The sequence below is a fragment of the Carcharodon carcharias genome, chromosome 2 (genome assembly GCF_017639515.1).
Source record: "Carcharodon carcharias isolate sCarCar2 chromosome 2, sCarCar2.pri, whole genome shotgun sequence".
Lineage (NCBI taxonomy): Eukaryota > Metazoa > Chordata > Chondrichthyes > Lamniformes > Lamnidae > Carcharodon > Carcharodon carcharias.
This window is the reverse complement of record NC_054468.1, coordinates 57,109,302-57,131,872: the sequence shown is the minus strand read 5'-3', so window position 1 is coordinate 57,131,872 and position 22,571 is coordinate 57,109,302. Positions and strand designations below refer to the sequence as shown.

Here is a 22,571-nt window from a genome sequence, read left to right as displayed (position 1 = left end):
GCACTTGGCACATCATAACATTCAAGGCTATGGGCCAAGTGCTGGTAAACGGGATTAGGTAGGTAGGTCAGGTTTTTCTCACGTGTTGCTGCAAACTCGATGGGCCGATCTGCACTGTGTGATTCTGTGATATGGAGGCTTTTATTACATGGTGAGAGGTAATTTTTCCCCCCTGAGAAATATAAAATATTTTACATTGATGTTGCATGGAATCTGACGACTGTACATAATACATATTGGGTGAGTGGCTATGGAGGATACATGGCGGCCATAGAGGTGGCACAGGTGATATGAGGGGGCATGGGCTGGTGTAGGGGTTAGGATGGGGATGAGAGGGGTGAGTAGTGTGGTTTAGGAGGCCTTTAAACACTTTTGAGAGATGGGATACTGTGTCGGAGGACCGAGGTGGGCCTTCTAAGCAGCCCACTTCCACACCCGCACTCCTCATGCACTCCAACGTGGCTCACAAACTGCACTGCAAACCCAACCCTGGTGTGAAAAGACAAAAATGGCATGTGAAGTCACACATGGGTTGGGTGTGCTGTTTACAAGCTGTGGAATTGTGCAGCTTGGGTTTTCCTGAGCTCAGAAGAAGATTCTAGATTTTTCCCATACAAAACGCTTTAAATCCTCCCCCACAGTTCTATTTGCAAGAATATTGATGTTGGTACAGTTCAGATAAAGGCTGTCCCTTTGGTATATCCTTTTCCTGCTCCAGAAATCACTTCAAAGCTCCCTAAATATTGCAGGTTCTTTTAATCTGATTCAGACATGTGACATAACAACCAAGTGAATTGTAATGATGCAAAAGTACAGGTACATGAGACCCTATGACTGTCTGCTCCTAGAGACAGTGAAAGGTGAAGAGAAATGATTGAGTTACTGATTAAGTAACTTAGTGCTGGCGACATCAGTTTGTTCTCATGGTGATCCCATAGAATGGGAAATGGCACACATGAATATATCTATAAGTTTGGGGTCATCACTCAAGTCCCAGGGGTACTAGTGTAAGGAGTGGCAAGGCAGAAGTGATTAGCTGAGACTTATACAAACTTCAAGCTATTAGCTACATCGCTTTCTGCTCCTAACTGTCTGGAGGAGACAGCAACTCTATAATGGTTAACCCTTAGCCAGCATAATGTACTATTATAGCCATGTCACGTAAATAACCTTACATTCCGTTTCTTTATCTGACAAAAATAACAATTATTTTTCCCCTAATTTAAGTTGTCGGGATGTACAGAAACTTCTTTGCAATCTTCAAAATTCAGTACATTTTCAAACTTATTTCTAAAATAGCTCATATTTCACACATGCCACTGATAGAAAACCTCCATGTTATTTACACTTGTGTTTGGAAATCACTTTTGATAAGTCCAGTCCTTAGATATCAGTTTCCAAAAGAATTGTGTGGATATTTTCACCAGGCACTTTGGCAATATCCTATCAACCTAAGTGGATCTCTGCATCCCTTTACAGAGTTTTAGATCCTGCAATAGTTGTGTGGAATTCTCTAGCCATATCAATATCTTATAGTGCTAGCTGAGGTTAATGTCTGTTCAACCACACTGAAACTTTTGGCATCTCAACAACAAATGATCAAGGTGTGGTTGCCTCAAACGTTATTGTTCTTTTTCTTGCATTTATTGTTCAGACTAGATTGTTAATATTAATTTCTGGTATCTCATTCCATGTTGTAGACTGAAATCTTCCACTTGAAATACGTTTCAGGCTTTCTTCCTTTTCTAAAGGTGGACAGGTATGATCATTCAGGGCAGATGTTTTCTGGAAGAATTGTTCTTAACTGTCTGCCCTTTAGCAGGGCTCTGGCCCTATTTGCCAGTGATGAATGATGATGCGGCTGCACTGCTCTCGCCACCTGAACATTATTTATCAGCTGAAATTGCTTCAGTGTGGAGAAGTCCTGTTACTTTGTAAATGTGTCAAAGTCCAGAACTTAAAATTTAACTGCTTTATCTGAAACTACCTTTTTTGGTACTCATAAATGTGCAAATATTGATCTCAAATAATCTGCCATATCTTGTTGCATAGTTTAGGTTAACTATGCCATCAGTAAAAATCTGAAGAAGTACTCTATAACTGGAAGAAAAGGCGTTAATTTCTACACAAACAGATCTGTTCCAACTTTCTGTCAAAGTTGCTCAGGCACAGCCAAAAGTGTCATGCACTTGACAGGATTTGTCATTTCTTTGAACAGTTCTGAATAAATTTAAGATTATTTCCTTATGCTGGGCCATCATATGACCTGTCAAGCACACTCGTTATTCTTATCAATACTTTAATGTCGAGTATGTGCTATCCCTAGAATCTCAAGTTACGAAAACATAGAAATCATTAGATGGGTGTGTCTTAAGAGTAATTGGCTTGCATTGATCTTTGACTTTACACTGACCACTGTGGTTTCAGTCTGCTGTGCAATTTATTCTTTTTTAGCCAGCCTTGCCTAATGTATGCTAGAACCTCAAGCTATATACTGTATATACTGCGACCGAGATGGTATTGTATATAGGTAATTTTCACATACTGGTAAGATTTGGACAAACCGGATAAGAATCATTCACATCTTTCTAAAATCTCTGAAATGTCTTGGCCATTTCCAATAATAAAGCTAGTATTACAGTAATAGCCATAATCAGGACAAGTTAGACATCAGAACTTCATAAAGCATGTGCAAAATCTCTAAATTCATGCTAACAATTTATTTTAGAATATTAATCTGGAAAATCTTTCTAATTATACGTTTGTTGAACCTTTCTGATGCTTGTGTAGGATATTTCCTTTCTGCAATTTCTGCAGCACTACACCACTAAGGCCATTTAGTGAAACCTTTGCGATACAGTGGCCACCAGTTTAATTTTCAACTTGCAAAATATTTGTTCAATACTAGTTCAATTTTTTTTACACACCTAATCACTGAGTGGTTTTGTTTGTTTTGTTAGATATGGTGTGAACTTGCCTAACTAACTCATAACTACAAATTACCAATGAAATAATCATTGTGGCGGGGTAGCATCTATTCTCAAAATCTTTTTGCACTCTTTATAAATCTATCATATGTCCTAAGAACTTATTCTGGTCATTCAGAATTCATATTTGTCATTCAATGTAACTCTCGTGTCGGAACCACCCAAGGACCACCACAAGTTGATTATATTCTGATTTGATCTCCTCATATGCCAAAATTTCATTTGGTTTTTAATGCCTTTCAACCCTTCTAACATTTGCATCTGAAAACAAAATGATGTTGAAGAAATCTTGAACTGTAGTAAATTTAAGTAGAACCATCCAATGTGATAAATATCATTAGTAGAGTTGTCAATCTTGAAACTGGTATCTGTCAAATTTCTGAATTAGCATCCTTTCTGGGAGAACATTTCTGCTTCTCCCAACAGGTCTGCCAACAATCTGGTCTGCTGTTGCTTGTAGATATTTCTCATATCTCAGGTTCAATTCAAATCTCACAGATTTAAACTTTGTCACTTGATTCATTGAACATTAAGTAAGACAAGAAACAATGTAAGTCCATGGGAGGTTCTGTAGGTGACATCATAACTTCCTATTTCATCTTGATAATTTCTTCTTTCACCCTCAGTAGAAATGAAATAAAGGTAGACAAGGGAGCAGAGATGGAAAAAAAGGTTTGCCTCTCTTTGATCCGGTACTCCCAAGAAGTTGTTCAGATGCTGATGGGTTTTTCATTTTATCTCCTTTCCTCATTTCTAAAGAATATGTGTTACAATACACACCAGTCTGGAGACTTGAATTTTTAGCGGTGTTGCAAATGATAAATTCCTTGTTCAATTATCATTTTTTTAAGTATCTTTCCTATACATTTGTCTTATAACGGCAGAGAATTATTAAACACATTCAAGATTTTGGTCAGCCACTTCTGCAAGGCGACTACCAGCTTTTCTAAGGACTGACCATCAGGTCCACTCATTTTTAAAATCAGTTGAGTAATGACATTATCTTGCATGAATGGTTTGTGTTTTCTAGTGCACTGGGTGGGAACACCTCTTCCTTGGACATATGGGGCTGAATTTTTAGCTAGGCAGGCGGGCACGATTGGTGGGCCCGGGAGTGGCTGAGCAATAGGCCCCCGACCACAATTTCACTCTGGCTGGCCAATTAAGGCCTGCCCAGCGTGAAACAAGGCTTCCCAATCGCCGGGAAGGGCCGGGCGGGAGCCTGTCAGCTGCTGGGTCCAATGGTGACCCAGTGGCCAGTTTAGAAACGGCACAGGCAGCCCCTTGAAGGCTGACAGTGAAGAAACATACAGTCTGCGTTGCGGAGATGGTACTTATAGCCTTGGCACTGGCTGGCGATGCCAGGTGGGAGGGCATTTCCGGTGGGCACTCGGACCCCTGCTTTTCAGATGAGTGCCTCACGGTCCTCCTGGAGGAGGTAACTGCCAGGAGGGATACCTTTGTACCAAGGGATGGAAGGAGGAGGCCACCACACCTGATGAAGGAAGCTGGGAGGAAGTACCAGCCCAGGTCAGCAGTCATGACGGTGTGTAGCACACATGGGTGAGTGCCACAAAAGGTTCAATGACCTGCTGCGCTAAGGAATGCTGAGTACCATGTTGACATGGATCAGTGTGCGGAAGTGTTAAGATCTGGCTGTACCCTTGTGGAACTCAGGGGTGTTAGAGTCTGAGTGCCAACTATCAATGACGTCGAAGCTGGCCAAGGGTGTGACCCCTGGCAGCTTGGACTGGGTGCTTTGTGGCTCAAAGGCCACGACTCTGATATGCCCTGCAAGGTGTTCCTCAGGTGGGTTGGCTAGGCTGCAATGGCACTGCAGGTAGAGAGTGGACTAATCAATGCTCCTCTGTCTTTTCACGAAAAGACAAGCCATAACCAATTGGAGAGGTCACATACAGGCAGAGGCCCAGCCAACCTCCTGCTGCTGACCAGGTTCAAGCAGGATGCCCTGGAACTGGAGAGCCGGCACACTCCCCGTGCAACCGGGGGTGGAGAGGTAAGGGTGTCAGATGAAGGTGAGAGCACAGTGCATAGAGGTGAGAGTTTCAGATTGTGTAACCATTCTAGTGAGGTCTCTTCATTGATGGGAGCCTCAAACCTGGAATCCCTATTGATCATTGAAAGACAATGACACCATGATGCAGATCTCCATTGTCTCACCAGGGTGCCTGGCATGCACAATGAATGATGACTTTAATTAACAACATGTCCTTGTTTTCCCTTAGATTTGTCAGCATGCACTCATCCTCAGGACCCAGAAGCACCACCCCAGATGCCAGAGGACCGCCAGGCTTCACCTGCTGCATCACACCATCACACCCGCACTCTAAACCAGGAACCAGCATAGATGCCAGCACTTCAGCAGGCATTAGGCCATCGGCTACATTGATGGTGCACATTGGTGAGGGCACTTCACACTCACTTGAGGTGTAGGCAGAGGCAGAGTGTGCTCAGGGCGCCAGCAGTCGGAGGACTGTTGGAGACCAGGACAATACTGGGTCGAAGGTAGATGATGAGTCTCTGGAGTCATCCATTAGGCGGCAGATATTGGACATCAACCAGGATGTGCGGGAAGATCTGGCGGAAATCCATGAGGTATGCATGCCTTGGTCTCCGTTGTGGAGGAGTCCATGCAGAGCATCAGCACTGCATTGACCCTCATGGCCAAATGCACTGCCTCCTCCATTGAGAAAGTGGTGACTCTCATGGAGACACAGCACCAGGGACAGAATCAGGTGTTCCTGGTGTGCTCGAACCTGCAAGCCCTCACACAGGCACAGGTGGTCAGTGCCGGTGTGGGAGATGGATGGGGCACCCAGTATCCCAGCTACGTGCCGGTACATCAATGGCAAGCAGGGAGGTCCAGAGCAACCTCACATTGGCGCACAACCTGCTTATTGTCTGAGCAGGCTCCTCTCAGGGCGCTCTGGATAATGGCAGCAGCTCCTCCGCCCCTCCAACAATGACCTTGACATCCGATGAGGCTACGATAACTGGGGAGGTTGCAGCTGTGGCACTGGCCACTCCCTCCCAGGTGGAGCCAGCACAGGCTCCACTGGCCAGAGAACAACTGCCAAGGTCATCAAAGCCAACAAGATACCAGAGTCAGCAGGCTGTCTCCAATGCTGCTCCCGGTGAGGTGGTTTGGGGGGTGCAGTGGGGGGGAGGTGGCATCAAGGCACAGCGCTCAGAAACGTAAGTTTAAGGCACCATGAGCACAAAAGGGACTGTTCACCAGTGATCTTCTGTTCAGTTATGTTTGGTTTATATGCCTACTGGTGTGGACATCAGTGCCAGTAATGGTCTTGTAAATGTGTTTTGGATGTGCCAATAGCATTAAATTTGCTTTCATTGTGATGGTCTGAGTACGCTTCACCTTTTATTTTTGGAGCAGGTTGCGCCAGTATGTAATGCTGGATGTAAGTGGCTCTAAATGTTATTGCACAGGCACTGAGTGGACTTTGGGTTCACATGACAGGGGCATTTCGGACATCCTAGATGGAGGCAGCAGCCCTGGCATGAGGTGTGAATGGATCTTTGCAGCCTAGCTGAAGGAGCGTTGGATCAAGGCATCCCTGGTGTCCCTGCCTCCCTGAAAGTTACAGAGGTCCGCATCCATGGCCTCAGCATTGTCCTCCCCGTGCTCCTCTTCTGTCTCACACGAGATTCATCATCTGTGGCCTGTGGAGCTGCCTCAAGATCCTCTTCCTCCAGTGGGTCTCCAGTGGTCAGAGCCAGATTGTGGAGAGTGCAGCATGCAACCACCATCAGTGATACCCGCTCTGGGTGGTATTGTAGCGCTCCTCATGAATGGTCCAGGCATCAGAAGCACACCTTCAGAACACCTAAGGTTGTGGAGACATGACTCCTATAATAACGCTGCTCTGCTTCTGCTCTTGGGTGGCAGAGTGGCGTAATAAGTCACCTTTTCATGGATAGCCCTTGTCACTCAGCAGCCATCCACCCAAGCTGGAGCATTGAATAGCCTCGGCACCTGTCTGAGGATGTAAGCATCATGGGAGCTGCCTGGCTACCTTGTACAGACTTACAGAATCTGCATCTTGTGGTCACACACTATCTGCATGTTCATCGAGTGGAATCCCTTCCTGTTAACAAAGGCACCCGACTGACCCGCTGGCTCCTTGATGACCACATGTATGCAGTCGATTGCACCCTGGATGCAGGAGAGCACAGCAATCACTGCAAAGCCTCTTGCTCGCTGTGCCTGGCTGGCCTTGTCCATACAGAAATGAATAAATGTTATTACCTGCCTGAACAGAGCTTCTGTCACAAGCTTGATGCAACGGTGGACAGCTGATTGGGACACTCCACACACATCCCCCACTGAGCCCTGGAAAGAACCAGAGGCATAGGCGTTGAGAACCACTGTGACCTTCAGAGCCACTGGCATGGGGTCTCTGCCCACACAGTCATATGACAGTCACAGTCTCCCTGGAGAGGCAGAGCCTCCTTTAGCATTGCACCTCGGACATGTTGAGGTAGCTACATCACTGCCTGTAAACCCTGGCAGCAGTATAGTGGCATCTCCTGCGACCTCTTCCATCTTGGACTACATGTTGACCCTGCACACCTTGTGCCTGGCCTTCTCCTCCCACAGATCGTTCCCCTGGAAGCTGCATTGGGACACCTGACCTCCTCTCCCTTCTGCCCCTCTCTTTCTCCTCAGAGGAGGTGCCACCAGCGGAGACCACAATTCCTATTACCAGGGTTACAGAAAGCTGTCTGATACCTGGAAGGGTCCACATGGTCAAAATCCTCAGTGGGGCTTGGGGACACCAATGAGTCCTCACATGAAGCCTGAGAATGCTAATAATGAAGCCCCAAACAGAGTGCAAGCACCAATAAGCAACCAGCAGCAAACTTATCTCCAAACATCCTCACTACTCACAAAGGCAATGCTGCAGATCCTTTTCATCCTGCTTTTGGATGAGATTTTACAAAATGTTGGCTGCCCGCCTGCCTGTGTGATGAGTGCGAAATCACACAGGCAAGATGAAATCTTGGTCAATTACCTTTTTAATGGCCTTAAGTGGCCTTTTAAATGATGGCGAGCGCATCTCCGACACCCACGCGCACTGAAATATCGCACAAGTGTGAGATGACGTCACAACACTTGCCCGACATAATCTTGCACGATTTCATACCCACCCGCCCAATCAGTTCTTCATGAAGTACTTCATGGGGAGAATTTTTCATATGGCGGGCGGACTGGGGTGGGCGCAGAGCTGATCTCACCCGCAATCGGCTGTGCGCCGCCAGTAGCGCTTAGTGCTACCTATGTGGGTAGGGGGAAGAGGGAGAGTCAGGGCATTCACACAAGAGCACAGCGATCTCCCTGAGGCATGGAGCTGCTTCAGGGAGATTGAATGGATTATAAAACTTAAGAAAAATAAAAAAAATTTTAAACATGACCCTCATGTGACAGTGTCACATGAGTTGGGGCATGTTTGTGAAGCATGGTAAATTTATTTAATTATTTTATTAAACCTTCAGGAAACCTCATCCTGCCTGTGGATGAGGTTTCCTGAAAAACGCGAAGTCTGCTTGGGCTCTTCACCTGCCCTTAAGGTTGGATGGACAGCATTGTTAACAACTTTAATTGCTTTTTTAATGGCCTTGATAAGCTGTTGAAATTTCGGCGGGTGCGCAGCCGTCTTCGGCGTGCACCCGCCGAGTGAAATATCGAAATGACGCACAATGATGTCAGGATACACGCCCGACGTCATCACATGTCATTGTACACGTCAGCGTATCAGGCCTGCCCCCCCCATGCCAACCAGAAGATTCAGCCCCATGTGTCCAGCGAAACGTACACCACTTACAGGCTTTCAGTTTATCAGAAAGTTTCTCCCTCCATTCGTAGCTTTGCTTTACTGTATATTTTAGCTGGGATACTGATTTGCTAAGATTTACTTTTCTATCTGGATGATTTCTAATTACCACGTGTTGCTTTTTAACAATTTCTCTTATTTTGTATGCTTTATTACTTTCCGAAATGTGAAGTTAGCGTTGGGTTTAGGGTTTTCTGCTAATTTTCCATTTCACAGCCCAACCAATATAGTTATTTTTTTCACCATGTAGTGCCATTTATGCACAATGCTGTCACAACAAGGGTTGTGTTGAAACTTTCAACAGGTTTCATCTTTCTGTTTTCTTCAGTTAAATTTTGTGCTCTTGAAGATTACATTTTTACACATCATGGAACGCCTTTCACATGTTATCATAATTCTTATGCTTTATCTGTCTCATTTTGCCAATGTAAATGAGAACAGAATTCATTTTACTTATTTCCATATATATATATATCAGAAGGTAAATTTGATTTTCTTCATTCATTTTGGAAAAACCAGAAGCTTTTCTCTGCCATTCAATTCTTTGAATGAACCTAATGCACCCTTTCGCTTTCTGCAACTAAATTTTTCCAGAGGACTCAATTCAAATGCTGCCATTTCCTGCACTCTTTCTGTTGCTGTGACTGACTGTATGCAACCTCTATTGTAAAATGGCTGAAGACTTGCTCAGCATGACTGCAGTGTACATTCCCGGGACGAAGCTCTCGCTTTGGTGCAAGAATGCAAGTACAATTTCAGTAAAATAGACTTATTTTCACATTTTTTCCTAACAGTTTTATTCTGATATTAGATGTAGAGAATTTTCTTACTAATGTATCCAGAGATAAACAGTGGGTGTTATGCATGCTCTACAAGCTACTTGTTCCCCTTCTTTAAGCCAGTGCAAATAACTTATGCAATTAACACCACAAGTAGAACAGAGGTCAAATCAGATAAAATCAAGTGAGATGAACAACTCAAAACTATAACAAGCAGATTGAGATGGCATCAACATTTTTTTGCAAATGGAGCAGAAGTAGTAAGACAAAGGCTTCTATTCCTGTCCAATCAATAACTCCACATCAGGCAACCTTGTCTTGTTAAGAAGACAATTATTATAATTATTCAGCACTATCCTACAGCTTTACTGAAGCTTGATTACGCTTGTTATTTTCTTTGTCACTGTCTCACTCTATTTGTGTATCAGCCAATTTATCCCACCTTATGCAGTAATCAGTTCCAGTTCCATTGGTCAATATGCAGGTACACATCCCAGTGAGCCCAAAGCATAAGAATTTTTTTTAAAAAAGAGTACTAATTCAACAGACTTTCCCAGGATTCTAGGCAAAAAGCTGCAAATGCTTTATTGATGGAAAAAGGTTGCACTCAGTGACTATGGGTTTGTGACGCCCCAGGCCATAACCAGACTTTGCTACAGATTACAAGTTTTCTTTTTTGCTTTCCATACACTTTTCTTTTGTTCCACAAAACTCAGAGAATATGTGAAGGAAATATTGAAAATTTCTAATTCTATAAAGTGATACCGTTGTTACATATGGTCAAAATTGTCACACCGACTTTTGCAATGGGCTCAACATATTAAAACATGGTAACTTGATGGCATCTGGTTACATCATGGTGGGGTAGCAAATATCTTGCCTGTAGTGTACCAGTTTTAAAAATGCTGCAACTTATCAGCAGCTATTAATGTAATTCTAGGGGCCTATCTCTATCTCCACACATGCACACTCATTCAGGCACAGAAATTTAAAGTACAATAACAGACCATTCAGCCCAATTGGTTGATGCCACAAGCCTCTTCCCACCCTACTTCATCTAAGCCAATCATCATATCCTTCTTTTCCTTTCTCCTTCCTTAATCTAGCTTTCCCTTAAATACATTCCCAAAGGCTCCTTAGACAGTACATACATTCTCTCCTGTGTCTTCACAGACACAGGAATACTGTAACCATGACACCACATAAGTGTTGATTGTTATCCATGATCTTGCAGTGATTCCATCATTCTGTCTCAATCCCAACTTTACAGGAGCATTGAGACAGATCAGAGTCTGCATATTTCTTTGGTGTAGATACTGGATCAATGGTGGAAGTCTGGCTTTTTCCATTCACAATCTTTGTTCAGGGTAGATATAAATACCTGTACACAGCATTTCTGAATGAGGATTAGTGTAATAATGCTGTAATTTAGACCCCTTAAAAGATTTTCCAGTTTGCCACAGTGCAGAAGGTTTGCCAGTTTTGAGGCATGCAGTATTTTATGCAATATATTGCTACCTGCAGCTACGTTTTACTCACCTCTCTCATAAGGGTCTACATTTTTTTCCTGTATTAAATTCTTCAAGGTTTCAACATCATTTTCTCTTGCAGCTTTGAATAAGGGACTTTCTGTTCTGCAAAGTGAAATCATTTCTTTTTGTAATCCATCAGTTAAAAGTTTAAGTTGAATTTTAATGTTAATTTAAAATATAAATACAATATATAGCTAAATTGCTATCAGCAGAATGACAACTTGTAACTAATTCTGGATAGAAAGGCAAAATTGGTTTCACCATTGCTAAGAAGAAAGAAAATATGGAATGAGAAGTCATCCTTTAGCCCATCAAACCCTTTCCTTCTACAAACCAGAAATAATCCATGCTGACGTAGATTTTACTGTTTCATCTCCTGAAAAACAATTCAACAAGATTCTCCCATTTCTGCCTCAAGAAACAGATTGAGCAGAATTCAATAATTTCTGAACTTACATCCTACTTTATTCATGCTTGACCTGTTGTCATCCTTGGGTCTGATCTGATGAACTGTCCCAGGAACCATCATGTTCCACGCGACATGCAACTTTCTCTTTTGATACTCATCGTTATGACCCACAGCACCATCTCTAAAAGGAGAATTTCATCCAATTTGTTTTTAATGCCATTAATAGACACAATATTAACTACTTTTTCTGGAATTTACTGAAGGAACTCAATGCTCTTTAGGGAGGGCATTCCTTCTGATCTTGAGGTAAATAATTTGTTATTCATGACCTCTAGTTCTACATTCACAAACTGGATCAAACACATCTCAGCATTTGAAAACAGATCATGCTGTTTCTCAATCCCTCTTCCTTACAATAAAAACATGTTTAGCTCGGAAGTTCCTCTTCATAAAATGAAGTCCAGAGTACCAAATAATTCTTAATGCTATTCTCTAACTCTCTTGAGTCTGTCAAGTTCCCCCTTAATCTTTCATTTCAGTACATTATCTTTACATATCAGGCAATTTCACATCTCTCCGCCCATGATTTTATAACCGTTAATATTAACGGTGGTGAATCCTGCCAGGATGTCCAAAATGTAGCACATTGTTCTAAATATGGCCTTACAACTATTCAGATCAAGTTGTCTATCTCTACTCAAAGGCCCTGGAGATATATGCAGGTATTGTTTATAACAGATATGTACTGATTGAATACTCCCATTGCATGGCCAATAATTATCCCAAATACTTTCCTTCTCTACCTTTAATAGATGTATGTTGCATGTTTCCTTTCCAATATACATAACCTTACATTTATCAATATTAAAATCTTCATTCCAGTTCTTAAGCCATCCATTTAATTGGTTTGGATCTCTAAATATGATCCTTTTCCTTTTTCCATTCTATCTCCAAATAGCATGACATTAGCAGCAAATTTTACACAATTAAAAATCATAGACAGAGACCTGTGCTATTTTCTTCCAATGTCCCACAGTAAATTCAGCAGAAACCTTGGACAATGGTATAAACATATGTTGTGAGCCATTTTGCCATTTTTGCTGTTCACCAGGGGTTCTGCTTATCTTGCACTGGAGAAACCCCTTGCTTATTTCAGGTGATACCCCAAACACCCCCCTCCACCCCCCTCCACCCACCCCCACCCACATTTTTTTTATTGAGAAGTTGAACCAATAGGTGACCCAAAACCAACTTTGAGAAATCCATGAGCCACTGCTCCTTCCTCAGAGATTCCTCCATTTTACCGTTATCATCCGCTTTCTATTGCTAAGTCTATTTTCCATCAAGTTAGCTAATGTGCCATTAATTCATGAACCTTGATCTTTCCTTATTGGTCACACATATATAATTTTGCCAAATTGCTTCTCAAAGTCAGAATAAACCTTGCTTATTAATTCACTCATCTTCATGAATAACTCCAGTAGATTTAGTGACAGTTGCTTCTAAATTCATGCTGACAGTTTTGCATGGAATCCAGTTGAAACATAGGCCGGGATTTTACGGCCATGCCCTGGCGGGACCCACTGCGGGAATTGCGGCAACCCAGCCAAAAGTCCATTGAGCCTCAGTGGGACTGGATGATCCCGGCAACAGACGAGGCTGGAAAATCCTGCCCATAATTATTACGCAGTTTATACACACCCTGATATTGTTGCAAATTCAACTGCAGCAGGGCAAGTTGGAGTGGATTTTGTTTACAAAGGAATACATCATTTACCAGTTAAAGTTTTGATCAGAACAAATTAATCAGTGAAAAAAAAACATTCAAATGTTGGCCTTTTCCTTTGGCAAAGAAAATTACCCTGAAGTTCTGTAAAAACTTATCATATCTAGCTTAGAGCAAAGGACAGACATGTTTCCAGCAGAGTCTGTATAGAAAAATGACAATGAACTCTGAGATTTTGCAAAATCAGTTGAAGCAGATGTGAAAACTAGTTAAAGAAATTAAGTTAATGGAAAAAGCATCTTCAACTCTAAGAACCAGAATAAGACGAGGGAGTTCACATTAAAAAAAAAGTAGATTCAATTGATAGGTTCAGACTTTCTATTAGTAGTGCCAAACGAATGGAAGACTCTGAGAAGGATGAAGCAAAAAGAGAGCTGAGATTGAAAAAGTGTACACAGTTTGAGAAGAATTAAATGTTGTGCTAAGGTAGTACTATCATCAGGGCTAAATTTTTGCCCAGAAACTCAAAATATAACAAAATCATTATTTTACAACTGGGGAGGTTTAGAAGCATGAAAAAATGATAAATTCTAAGTTTAATATTTTTAAAAACACAGTAGCAAATATACATAGCATTTTGAAGTCCCACTCAGCCCAATAGCAAATATATTTTATTTATATATATTATTCATTTTGCTCACTCATTTCACAGATCATCTTCCCAGATGGAAATTAGAAACAGAGTTTGCTCCTCGATTCCTACCAACGTTACCTTGGACCTGCTTGCAAGGAAGGGTAAGGTGTCTGAGGATAATTTACCTGCCTGCTTTCCCTCCCTCTAGGGCAGAAAAATCTACTTTTAATTCTCTCCACCCAATATTACAATTAAGGCCAGGAACTTGTCATAAAAAGGAATCATTGCGTGCAATCTTTATCCTACCATCCATACCACAGTGCACCTGGGCACCACAGCATTGCCTTATATGTACACATAAAACATATAGAGTGAAATCTTTCCTTCTGATCATCAATCTATGATGATCCCTTGTTAGCTCCAAAAGTATAAAGAAGCTTTAACCCTACCTCGAGGGACCACTTATTTACTCAAGTTAGTGCCAAAAGAGGATACTATGGAGATTTCCGTATGTATGTATGAGCATGTGTAAGTATTATCTTCATGGCCACAAAATGCAAGCAACACAATTTTGTTTCTCAATAAGCAGTTAATAATTCAAGAAAGCAATCATTCGCAATAAAAAAGCATCCCATCTTAAACTATTTCACAGTAACATGGAGACCAATCTCCTCAACTGTGGATCTGATATCTTTATTTCAACTTGTACAGACTTATTGTTAAATAGAAATCAGAATCTTTCTTAAATTTGAGAATGTGAGTTCCCTTTATTAATTACATCAAAGTGCTATCAATGATCAGTATCTAGGATAAGGCAGAATGCTGATCTTCACTTAACACAATGAGAGCTGGCTGCATGCAGACTGACCAGAGATCACTGGTGTTGCTCTTTTTTTGCTATGACCCTTGGTGGAGCAATTCTCTAAGTATATTTTGTGGTTTCAGAAATGGAAAGCTTGTCCTTGTAGGTAGGAGAAGCTGCAAACAATTTATTTCTGTTGGACTGAAAATATAATTTGATCTTAATTTGTAGATATATGGGGCCCAATCTGCCTCCCTTTCACTACCACTACAATCAAACCTAGGGATCACCATGTAAGTGGTGGCAGTAGAACCTGGTAGAGAGGCAGAAAGTCCACAACAACTGTTGTTGAAAGAATGAAGCCCAATAGTGGACATCATTTCTGATCTACTGGCCTCAAAACCTAACTTTTGCTAAACCTTGGCCTAGTTGAACGTCTTAAATATGAATTGTTGGAGCAATTCTGTCCTTTCAAACATCACTGATGCTGCAGCAAATGTCCCATTACAGTGCAGCTTTCTTCCTTTGGAAGACTCCTTCTTGCTTAGAGGAATCCTGATGGGGAGTACGCCTCAGGCTATAATATTCCCTACCCAGGAAACTGTGTCAGTGTAATAGCAGAGTAATAGGCAGAAGACCTGCTCTGATCTTTTTCACAGCAAATTTGGCAGAGTGGAAAATCCAGTCTACATTGTGCACAACAACTAAACAAGAAACAGATTATACATTAAAAAAAACAAATATTGTACTGGGATTTAAATAAAATGCAATTGGCTATAGCAAATGCTTGCAGGTTCTAGCGATGCAGTGAATTAGACTGTTAAGCTTCCACCTTTAGCAGCAAGCATACTAATCTGCCTCAGCTCATCTGCTGCTGAAATCCTCATCCATGCCTTTGTGACCTCTAGAATTGACTATTCCAACTGACTCCTGAATGACCTCCCACGTTCTACCTTCCATAACTTTAAGGTAATCTAGGACTCTGTTGCCCATGTCCTAACCTGCATAAAAAGTCCCATTCACCACGTCTCATGCTGGTGATCTATATTGGCTTGTGGTTAAGCAACACCTTAATTGCAAAATTCTCATCATTGTTTTCAAATCCTCCATGAACTCACCCCTCCCTATCTCTGTAACCTCCTCCATCATACAACCCTCCAAGATCTCTGCACTCCTCCAATTCTGGTCTCTTCTGCATCTCCAAGTTTAATTGCTCCTCCTTCAACAGCCAAGGTCTAAAACTCTGGAAATCCCTTCCTAAATCTATTCAACTCTTATCTCTCTTTGCTGCTGCACAACAATCGTCAAAACCTACCTTGTTGACTAAATCCACTCTGATATCTCCTTATGTAGCTCAGTATCAAATGTTGTTTGATAATGTTCCTGTGAAGTGCCTTGGGGTGTTTTACTACATTAAAAGGTGATATGTAAATACAAGTCATCCCTATTATTGGAAAAACTTTCTCTTTTGCAATTAAAAAGATTTAGTGCAGAATAAGCTTGGGCTGTCTATTTCAAAATGGATTTGAGTTCATAGCAGAAAAAAAACTACCTTCAATTTGGCATCAAATTGGCAGTTAACTCAAGCAAGCTAACTTCCATGGAAAAATTAAAGGTCATGCCACATCAGTAGCTGACAGACAAAGTAATGGGTACATTAAGCCACACCTAATCTGTACTCTATGTTCCCAAGGAGTGCCCAGCACTGATATTGAGAGTTTCAAAATGTGAAATATGTTCTTCAACAAAGACATCTTCTCACTGCACTGCATACAGTATCAGACCCAAGCTCTTAAATGGCAATCAGTGGAAGAATTTCCTCATATGTCAGAAAAAGTCTATAAACTGAGCCTGGATCTGCAAAAGTTTATATCTGCTACAAAAATAAGATCAGATTTTGTTTTGTGCTTGTATGTTTCTAAGGGTGAACATCTGATTTAACTGTTAGCATAAATCAGATACAAATAAAAGTTAAAGTAATTTATCAATGTAACATGCTATCTAAATAGCTTTGATGGTGCTTTATTAGTTTTTAGCATTAAATATAGATATAATGACAAGTAAACAAAAATAAATGATATGTGGTTTCTTAATGACTAAGGCAACTATTTGAAATGTTATTAATCACACCTCCAAGGTGACAAGTTAAGTGTAATATTTTTAATAAATACATGCTCATTGTTTAGGTTGTTGCAAAGTACATCAAACATCATTTTATTTCTGCATAAACTTTAGATGATGTTGATCATGCTGTTTCTGCATTCAAACTTTGAGAATCATCATTAAACAATAAGAATAACTGGACAGTCCATGATGTGGAGATACCCACTGGAGGCATAAGCTGCCCATGGATGAAGACCTCCATCTGCCCTAAATTTTAACCCCCATTCCCCATTGCCAGGACCTCCCTGTTTGGCTTCAGTGAACTCATCCCACTTATTTTACTCCTGAGGCTCCATCACCAATCCTGCAGCCTGGACCTACTGCTGCACAAGCAGTGACCAACACAATATTGGTATTGACGGTACTGAAGGGCCGGCATTTCTTGAAGGCAGGAAATTCCCCAAAGGGGAATTCCCAAGGGGACAAGGACCCTGACTCTGACCAGGTGAGTGCCTGAGTGACACTAAATCGGGGCAGGAGAGCGGGATGGCCATGGCGGGGTTGCCACTGGCTCTTTAGCCTGTGTAGAGGCTCACCAATGCAAGTGTTAACTCCAATCCAGTATTTATTAGCACAGTCCTGAGACCTTCATAGTAATGTCATCTCCTTCTCATTTAAACTTCATGTATTTTCTTTAAGTCTTCTATATTTTGTTTGAATGGAAGAATAAGAGAATACCAAATAAAGGACTTAAGGGATTCTTCCATTTAAAGCTACTCTGTTTCATCATTCTGCTAACTCCAGCTGTCATAAAAATAGATTAGCATTACTGAAGCTAGCAGAATAGATGTGTTATGTTCATACTACAATTGTCAGAACCAACAAAGAATGTATCATGATTTTGAAGTGTATTTCATAGTTAAACATAAACTCTTGAAGTAGGAGGAATGCTTTGGAGGAGACAGCACAATGCCTTAATGCAATTTCCTCAAATTATTGCAATGTCATTAGATACATAGCAGATACCATAATAAACGAAAACTTGAATGGAAAAGATTATGTTCAACTGACAAATAAGGAAATCAGCCCAAGTAAGATGTCAACAACTGAAGGTGCCAATATAAGAGGTGAAATGGGTCACTGACTTACTTAACCAGAAAATTTGAAGGTGGTTAAAGAGGCTGCTATTGGAATTTCCACTGCAGGCTTTAGTATGTCTTTGACCAATTTTGTTTCTCACATCTAAATTGGGAGGTAACATTTATTTGTGCATAACCACTTTTTTAAATACACTATTTAGTTGCCCATAAGTACAAGGTACACCTGCTTGAAGGAAGATGGTAACTGAGGAACAGCAAACAGGTATTGAGGTATCTGGGTCAAAGTTCCTTCTGTTGTTAGAGTGTCTCTTAGTGGTGAGTGCATTCACGGATGCAGAGAACAGCCCTGTTCTTTGAACATCTACTAACTTTTTCTTCTCTTTCAAATAATGTTAGCACTAACAAATGTGATATTATGCAGCATCATGACATCTTCCTGTAAAATAGCCTTGACATATGTGATGATGGCCGGGATTTTGTCAGGTCGTCGAAGGTCTTGCCCACTGGTCGGGGAACTGGCGGGAACCCCAATCAGGCCCGACAGAATCAAGTGTCCTTCAGGCACTTAATTGGCCTCTGTCAGGCCTTCTCCATAATTGAGGCTCCCAGCAGTGTCAGTCCCACCCAATGAACTGCTGGACAAACAGAGGCAAGCAGCTTGTCATTGCCACCAGCGGGAGCAGTGACTGCTGGCAGCACTGCACTCACCCGAAGCCGATGACCATGGAGGAACCACAGGCCACTGGTGAATTATTTATTATTTTATTTATTTATCCTTTCAAGTGTTGTGGGCGTCACTGGCAAGGCCAGCAATTGTTGCCCATCACTAATTGCCCTTGAACTGAGTGATTTGCTAACCCATTTCAGAGGGCAGTTAAGAGTCAACCACATTACTGTGGATCTAGAGTCACATGTAGGCCAGACCGGGTCGGATGGCAAATTCCTTTCCCTAAAGGACATTAGTTTACCAGATGGGTTGTTATGACAATCAATGACAGTTTTATGGTCACCATTACTGAGACTAGCTTTCAATCCCAGATTTTATGAATTGAATTGAAATTCCACCAACTGCCATGGTGGGATTTCAACCCATGTCCCCAGAGTATTAGCTTGGAACTCTGGTTTACTAGCCCAGTGACATTACCACTATGCCATTGTCTTCCTTTTGAAGATGGGATGGGGATCAAATGGGGTGGGGGTCTTGGGTGGGGGATTCTGAGGCAAGGGCAGGAGGGTGGGCTTTCAGCAGCCACCCCCCTGCCCGATGCTGGGTCCCCAAATTAGGCACAAAATGCCTGATAGTGAGCAACTCCCTCTCCCGCCCCCCAACCCCAGGAGGCCATTGGCAAATCCGACAGATTAAGCTGAGTGGCCTTCTTAGAGTGCGGGAGACCAGTGAGCCACCAGTAAACTGTGGTGGGCTGAGCAATTATGGGTGTCAATTGGCTCATTAATGGCCTTTATTTCAAGGGGATTGGAGGACAAGAATAATCTCATCATATCAGACGTGGATAATAGAACAAAAGAGGAAGAAGGGAAACGAAACCAAAGAGTGACCTAGCTCTTGAATTCTGAAATGTAGTTAATGAATAAATTTGTTCAGAAATGAGTCCCATGAATCCTTAAAAAGAATAAAGAAGTCTTGCTACAATTGTACAGGCTTTTTCTGAGACCACGCCTGGAGTACTACATGCAGTTTTGATCTCCACATTTAAGACAGGATAAACTTGCATTGGAGGTGGTACAGCGAAGGTTCACTAATTTGGTCCCTGGGATGAGGGGTTATCCTATGATGAGAGGCTGAGTAAATTGGGCTTATACTTTCTGGAATTTAGAAGAATGAGAGGCGATCTCATTGAAACCTACAAAATTCTGAAGAGGCTTGATAGGAACGATGCTGAGAGATTGTTTGGGGAATCTAAAATACAGGGGCACAGTCTCAGGGTAAGGGGCTGATCATGTGGAACTGAGGTGTGGAGAAATTCCTCACTCAAAGGGTTGTGAATCTTTGGAATTCTCTACATCAGAGGGTTGTGGATGCTCCATCATTGAATACATTTAAGATTGGGATAGCCAGATATTGGGTCTCTCGGAAAATTAAGGGACATGGGGAGTGGGTGGGAAAATGGAGTTGAAATCCAAGATCAGCTTGTATGATCATATTGAATGGCACAGCAGGCTCGATGGGCCAAGTGGTCTACTCCAGCTCCTATTTCTTATGTTCTTATTCCATTGCCAGTGGCTGGGAATCCGGCGTCAGTCCCTTCCACCTCCAACTCAATCAGGGGAAGTATTCCTGCCATTGGGTGATTGGCGCAGGGCCTCCCCAATGATTAAGTGGGCCTGGCTGCTACAGTCCCCCAACATGATGGGCTGCATTAAATCTAGCCTATGTTTATATGCTCAAATATCATATGAACAGAGAATTTGTAATCATTCTTTTCATGAAGATCATGAGGTTATGAGTAATCCAGAAGCAACATTAGTACCATGTGTAATTCTTTACACTTACAAGAACCCTGTCATCCAGTGGAAGCTGTATGCCTTGTGCAACCGATAACTGCTTCACAAAAAAGTGATGAAGAAGTTGCCCTTACAAATACAGTGATTGTCACCTCCCTTATACACAAGTGTGATAGATGTAGCAGATGTCTTCTGGAATGGCTTGGAAGGATGTAGTCGCATGAAAGTTTTCTGTTTTAATAAGCTACATTTCTGACCCAAAGCTAGATGCATTTGTTGACAGTCGTGCAGCTGATGGTACAACTTTGTGGGAGGCTATGTTTTGAAGCGGAGGAAGTAAGGGCAGCGCTCCTCTGACATGCACAGATATTTGTCCTGGGCTGACGAAGGGAATAACCAAAATGCTTGAATAATCATTGTGTTTTCATCTTTCATGAACACCTTGTCCCGCTTCATCACCACGGACCAGTAGAGCACCCACAGAACTGCAGCTGCCGCGTGAGATTGAACAGTGGATCGGTGCGGCGGCTGCATGTTCTGCGGGCGCTTTAGCGATCCGTGGTGGTGAAGCGGGAGCTGAACTTTAGACTGAAGCTCTCAGTTTGCCGGTTGATCTATGTCCCCATCCTCACCTATAGTCATGAATTGTGGGTAATGACCTAAAGGAGACGATTATACAAGCGGCGGAAATGAGGTTTCTCTGCAGGGTTGCTGGGCGTCCTCTCCAGGACAGGGTGAGGAGTTTGGCAATCCGGGAGAACCTCGGAATAATTGATTCTTATTTATTTTCCTTTTGTTCCCTCTCTTCCAACTTACATCAATGACTCTTCTGATGCCCTCCACCACCTTAACAGTTTTCAGTTTCCTGCCTCTAATCATCTCCTTTTCACCATGGACGGCCAATCCCTCGAAACCTCCATTCCCCACCGAGATTATCTGAAGGCCCTCTGTTTAATCTTTGAAACAAAATACTACTAGGCCCCATGAACCACCACCACCACCTTATTCTACCTGACGGAACTTGTTCTCACATTGAACATTGACTCCACTAACTTTCTCCAAATAAAACATGTTACAGGAGCCACATATTTCCTTGCTATACCTACCTTTTCATGGGATATGTGGATATGTGGAACTGTCCTGCTCAGGACCATGCCCTCATTTCTTTCCTGGTACATAGATGACGTTATTGGTGCTATATCCTGCTCTTGTATTGAACTGGAAAATTCCATCAACTCTGCTTCCAATTCCATTCCCATGCCTTCACATGGTCTTTCAGTGAATCATCCCTTCCTTGACTTTTCTACCTCCATTCCTGGAGATAAGCTACTAACCAATATCTACTTTATCCCCATAGTTAGCTTGACAGCACTTCCTCATATGCAGCTTCCTGAGAGAATGCTATTCCATTCTCCCGGTTTCTCAGACACTGTTGCAACTGGTTTGACAATGTCACCTTCCATAATACCAGCCTCCACATTCAATAGATTATCCTCTGCCATTTACACTAAGTCTAGCTTGATGTCACCACAAAATGCAACTTGCCCTCTTCTCCCTTTCAGGCATTCCAAAAGCACCATTCCCTCCACAGCACCCTAGTCCACTCTTCAATCATTCCAACATCTGCTCTCCATCCCAAGGCACCATCCCTTGAAAATGCAAGACTTGCGATACTTGCCCTTTTACCTGTTCTCTTTCCACAGTCGAGCCCCCAAACATTCCTTCCAGCTGAAACAATGATTTACTTGTACTTATTTCAATTTGGTATACTAGAACACCTCCATTCAGTCCACAAGTGTGACCTTGAGCTTCCAGTTGTATTCCATTTTAATTATCCACTCCACACCCACTCTGACCACTCTGTCCTTTGCCTCCCACACCATTCCAATGTAGCTCAACATAAGGCTGAGGAACAGCACCTCATCTTTTGATTAGGCACTTTCCAGCCTTCTGGATTCAACATGGAGTTCAACTGTTTTCAAATCATAGCCACTAGGCAGGATTTTCCAGCTCCACCACCAACGGGCATCATCGCAGGCAGGAGAGGAAAATTTGGAGAGCTGTTAAAAGCCAGTGGCTCTCTAAATTTTCCCGTTCTGCCCACGCCGATGCCTGTCAGTGTCAGGGCCAAATAATCCCGGCACTGTGTTCATTTTTTTCAGA

At 42.2% G+C, this 22,571-nt stretch overlaps 1 protein-coding gene across 1 annotated transcript in view; it reads right to left on the bottom strand.

The window, feature by feature from the left end:
* Positions 1-22,571, bottom strand: part of LOC121287416 (transient receptor potential cation channel subfamily V member 6-like) — a 150,061-nt gene that overhangs the window by 107,889 nt on the left and 19,601 nt on the right. The window contains exon 2 of the mRNA XM_041205280.1: positions 11,628-11,761. Coding sequence (XP_041061214.1) covers positions 11,628-11,761 — 134 coding nt within the window. The remainder of the gene's footprint in view (positions 1-11,627; positions 11,762-22,571) is intronic.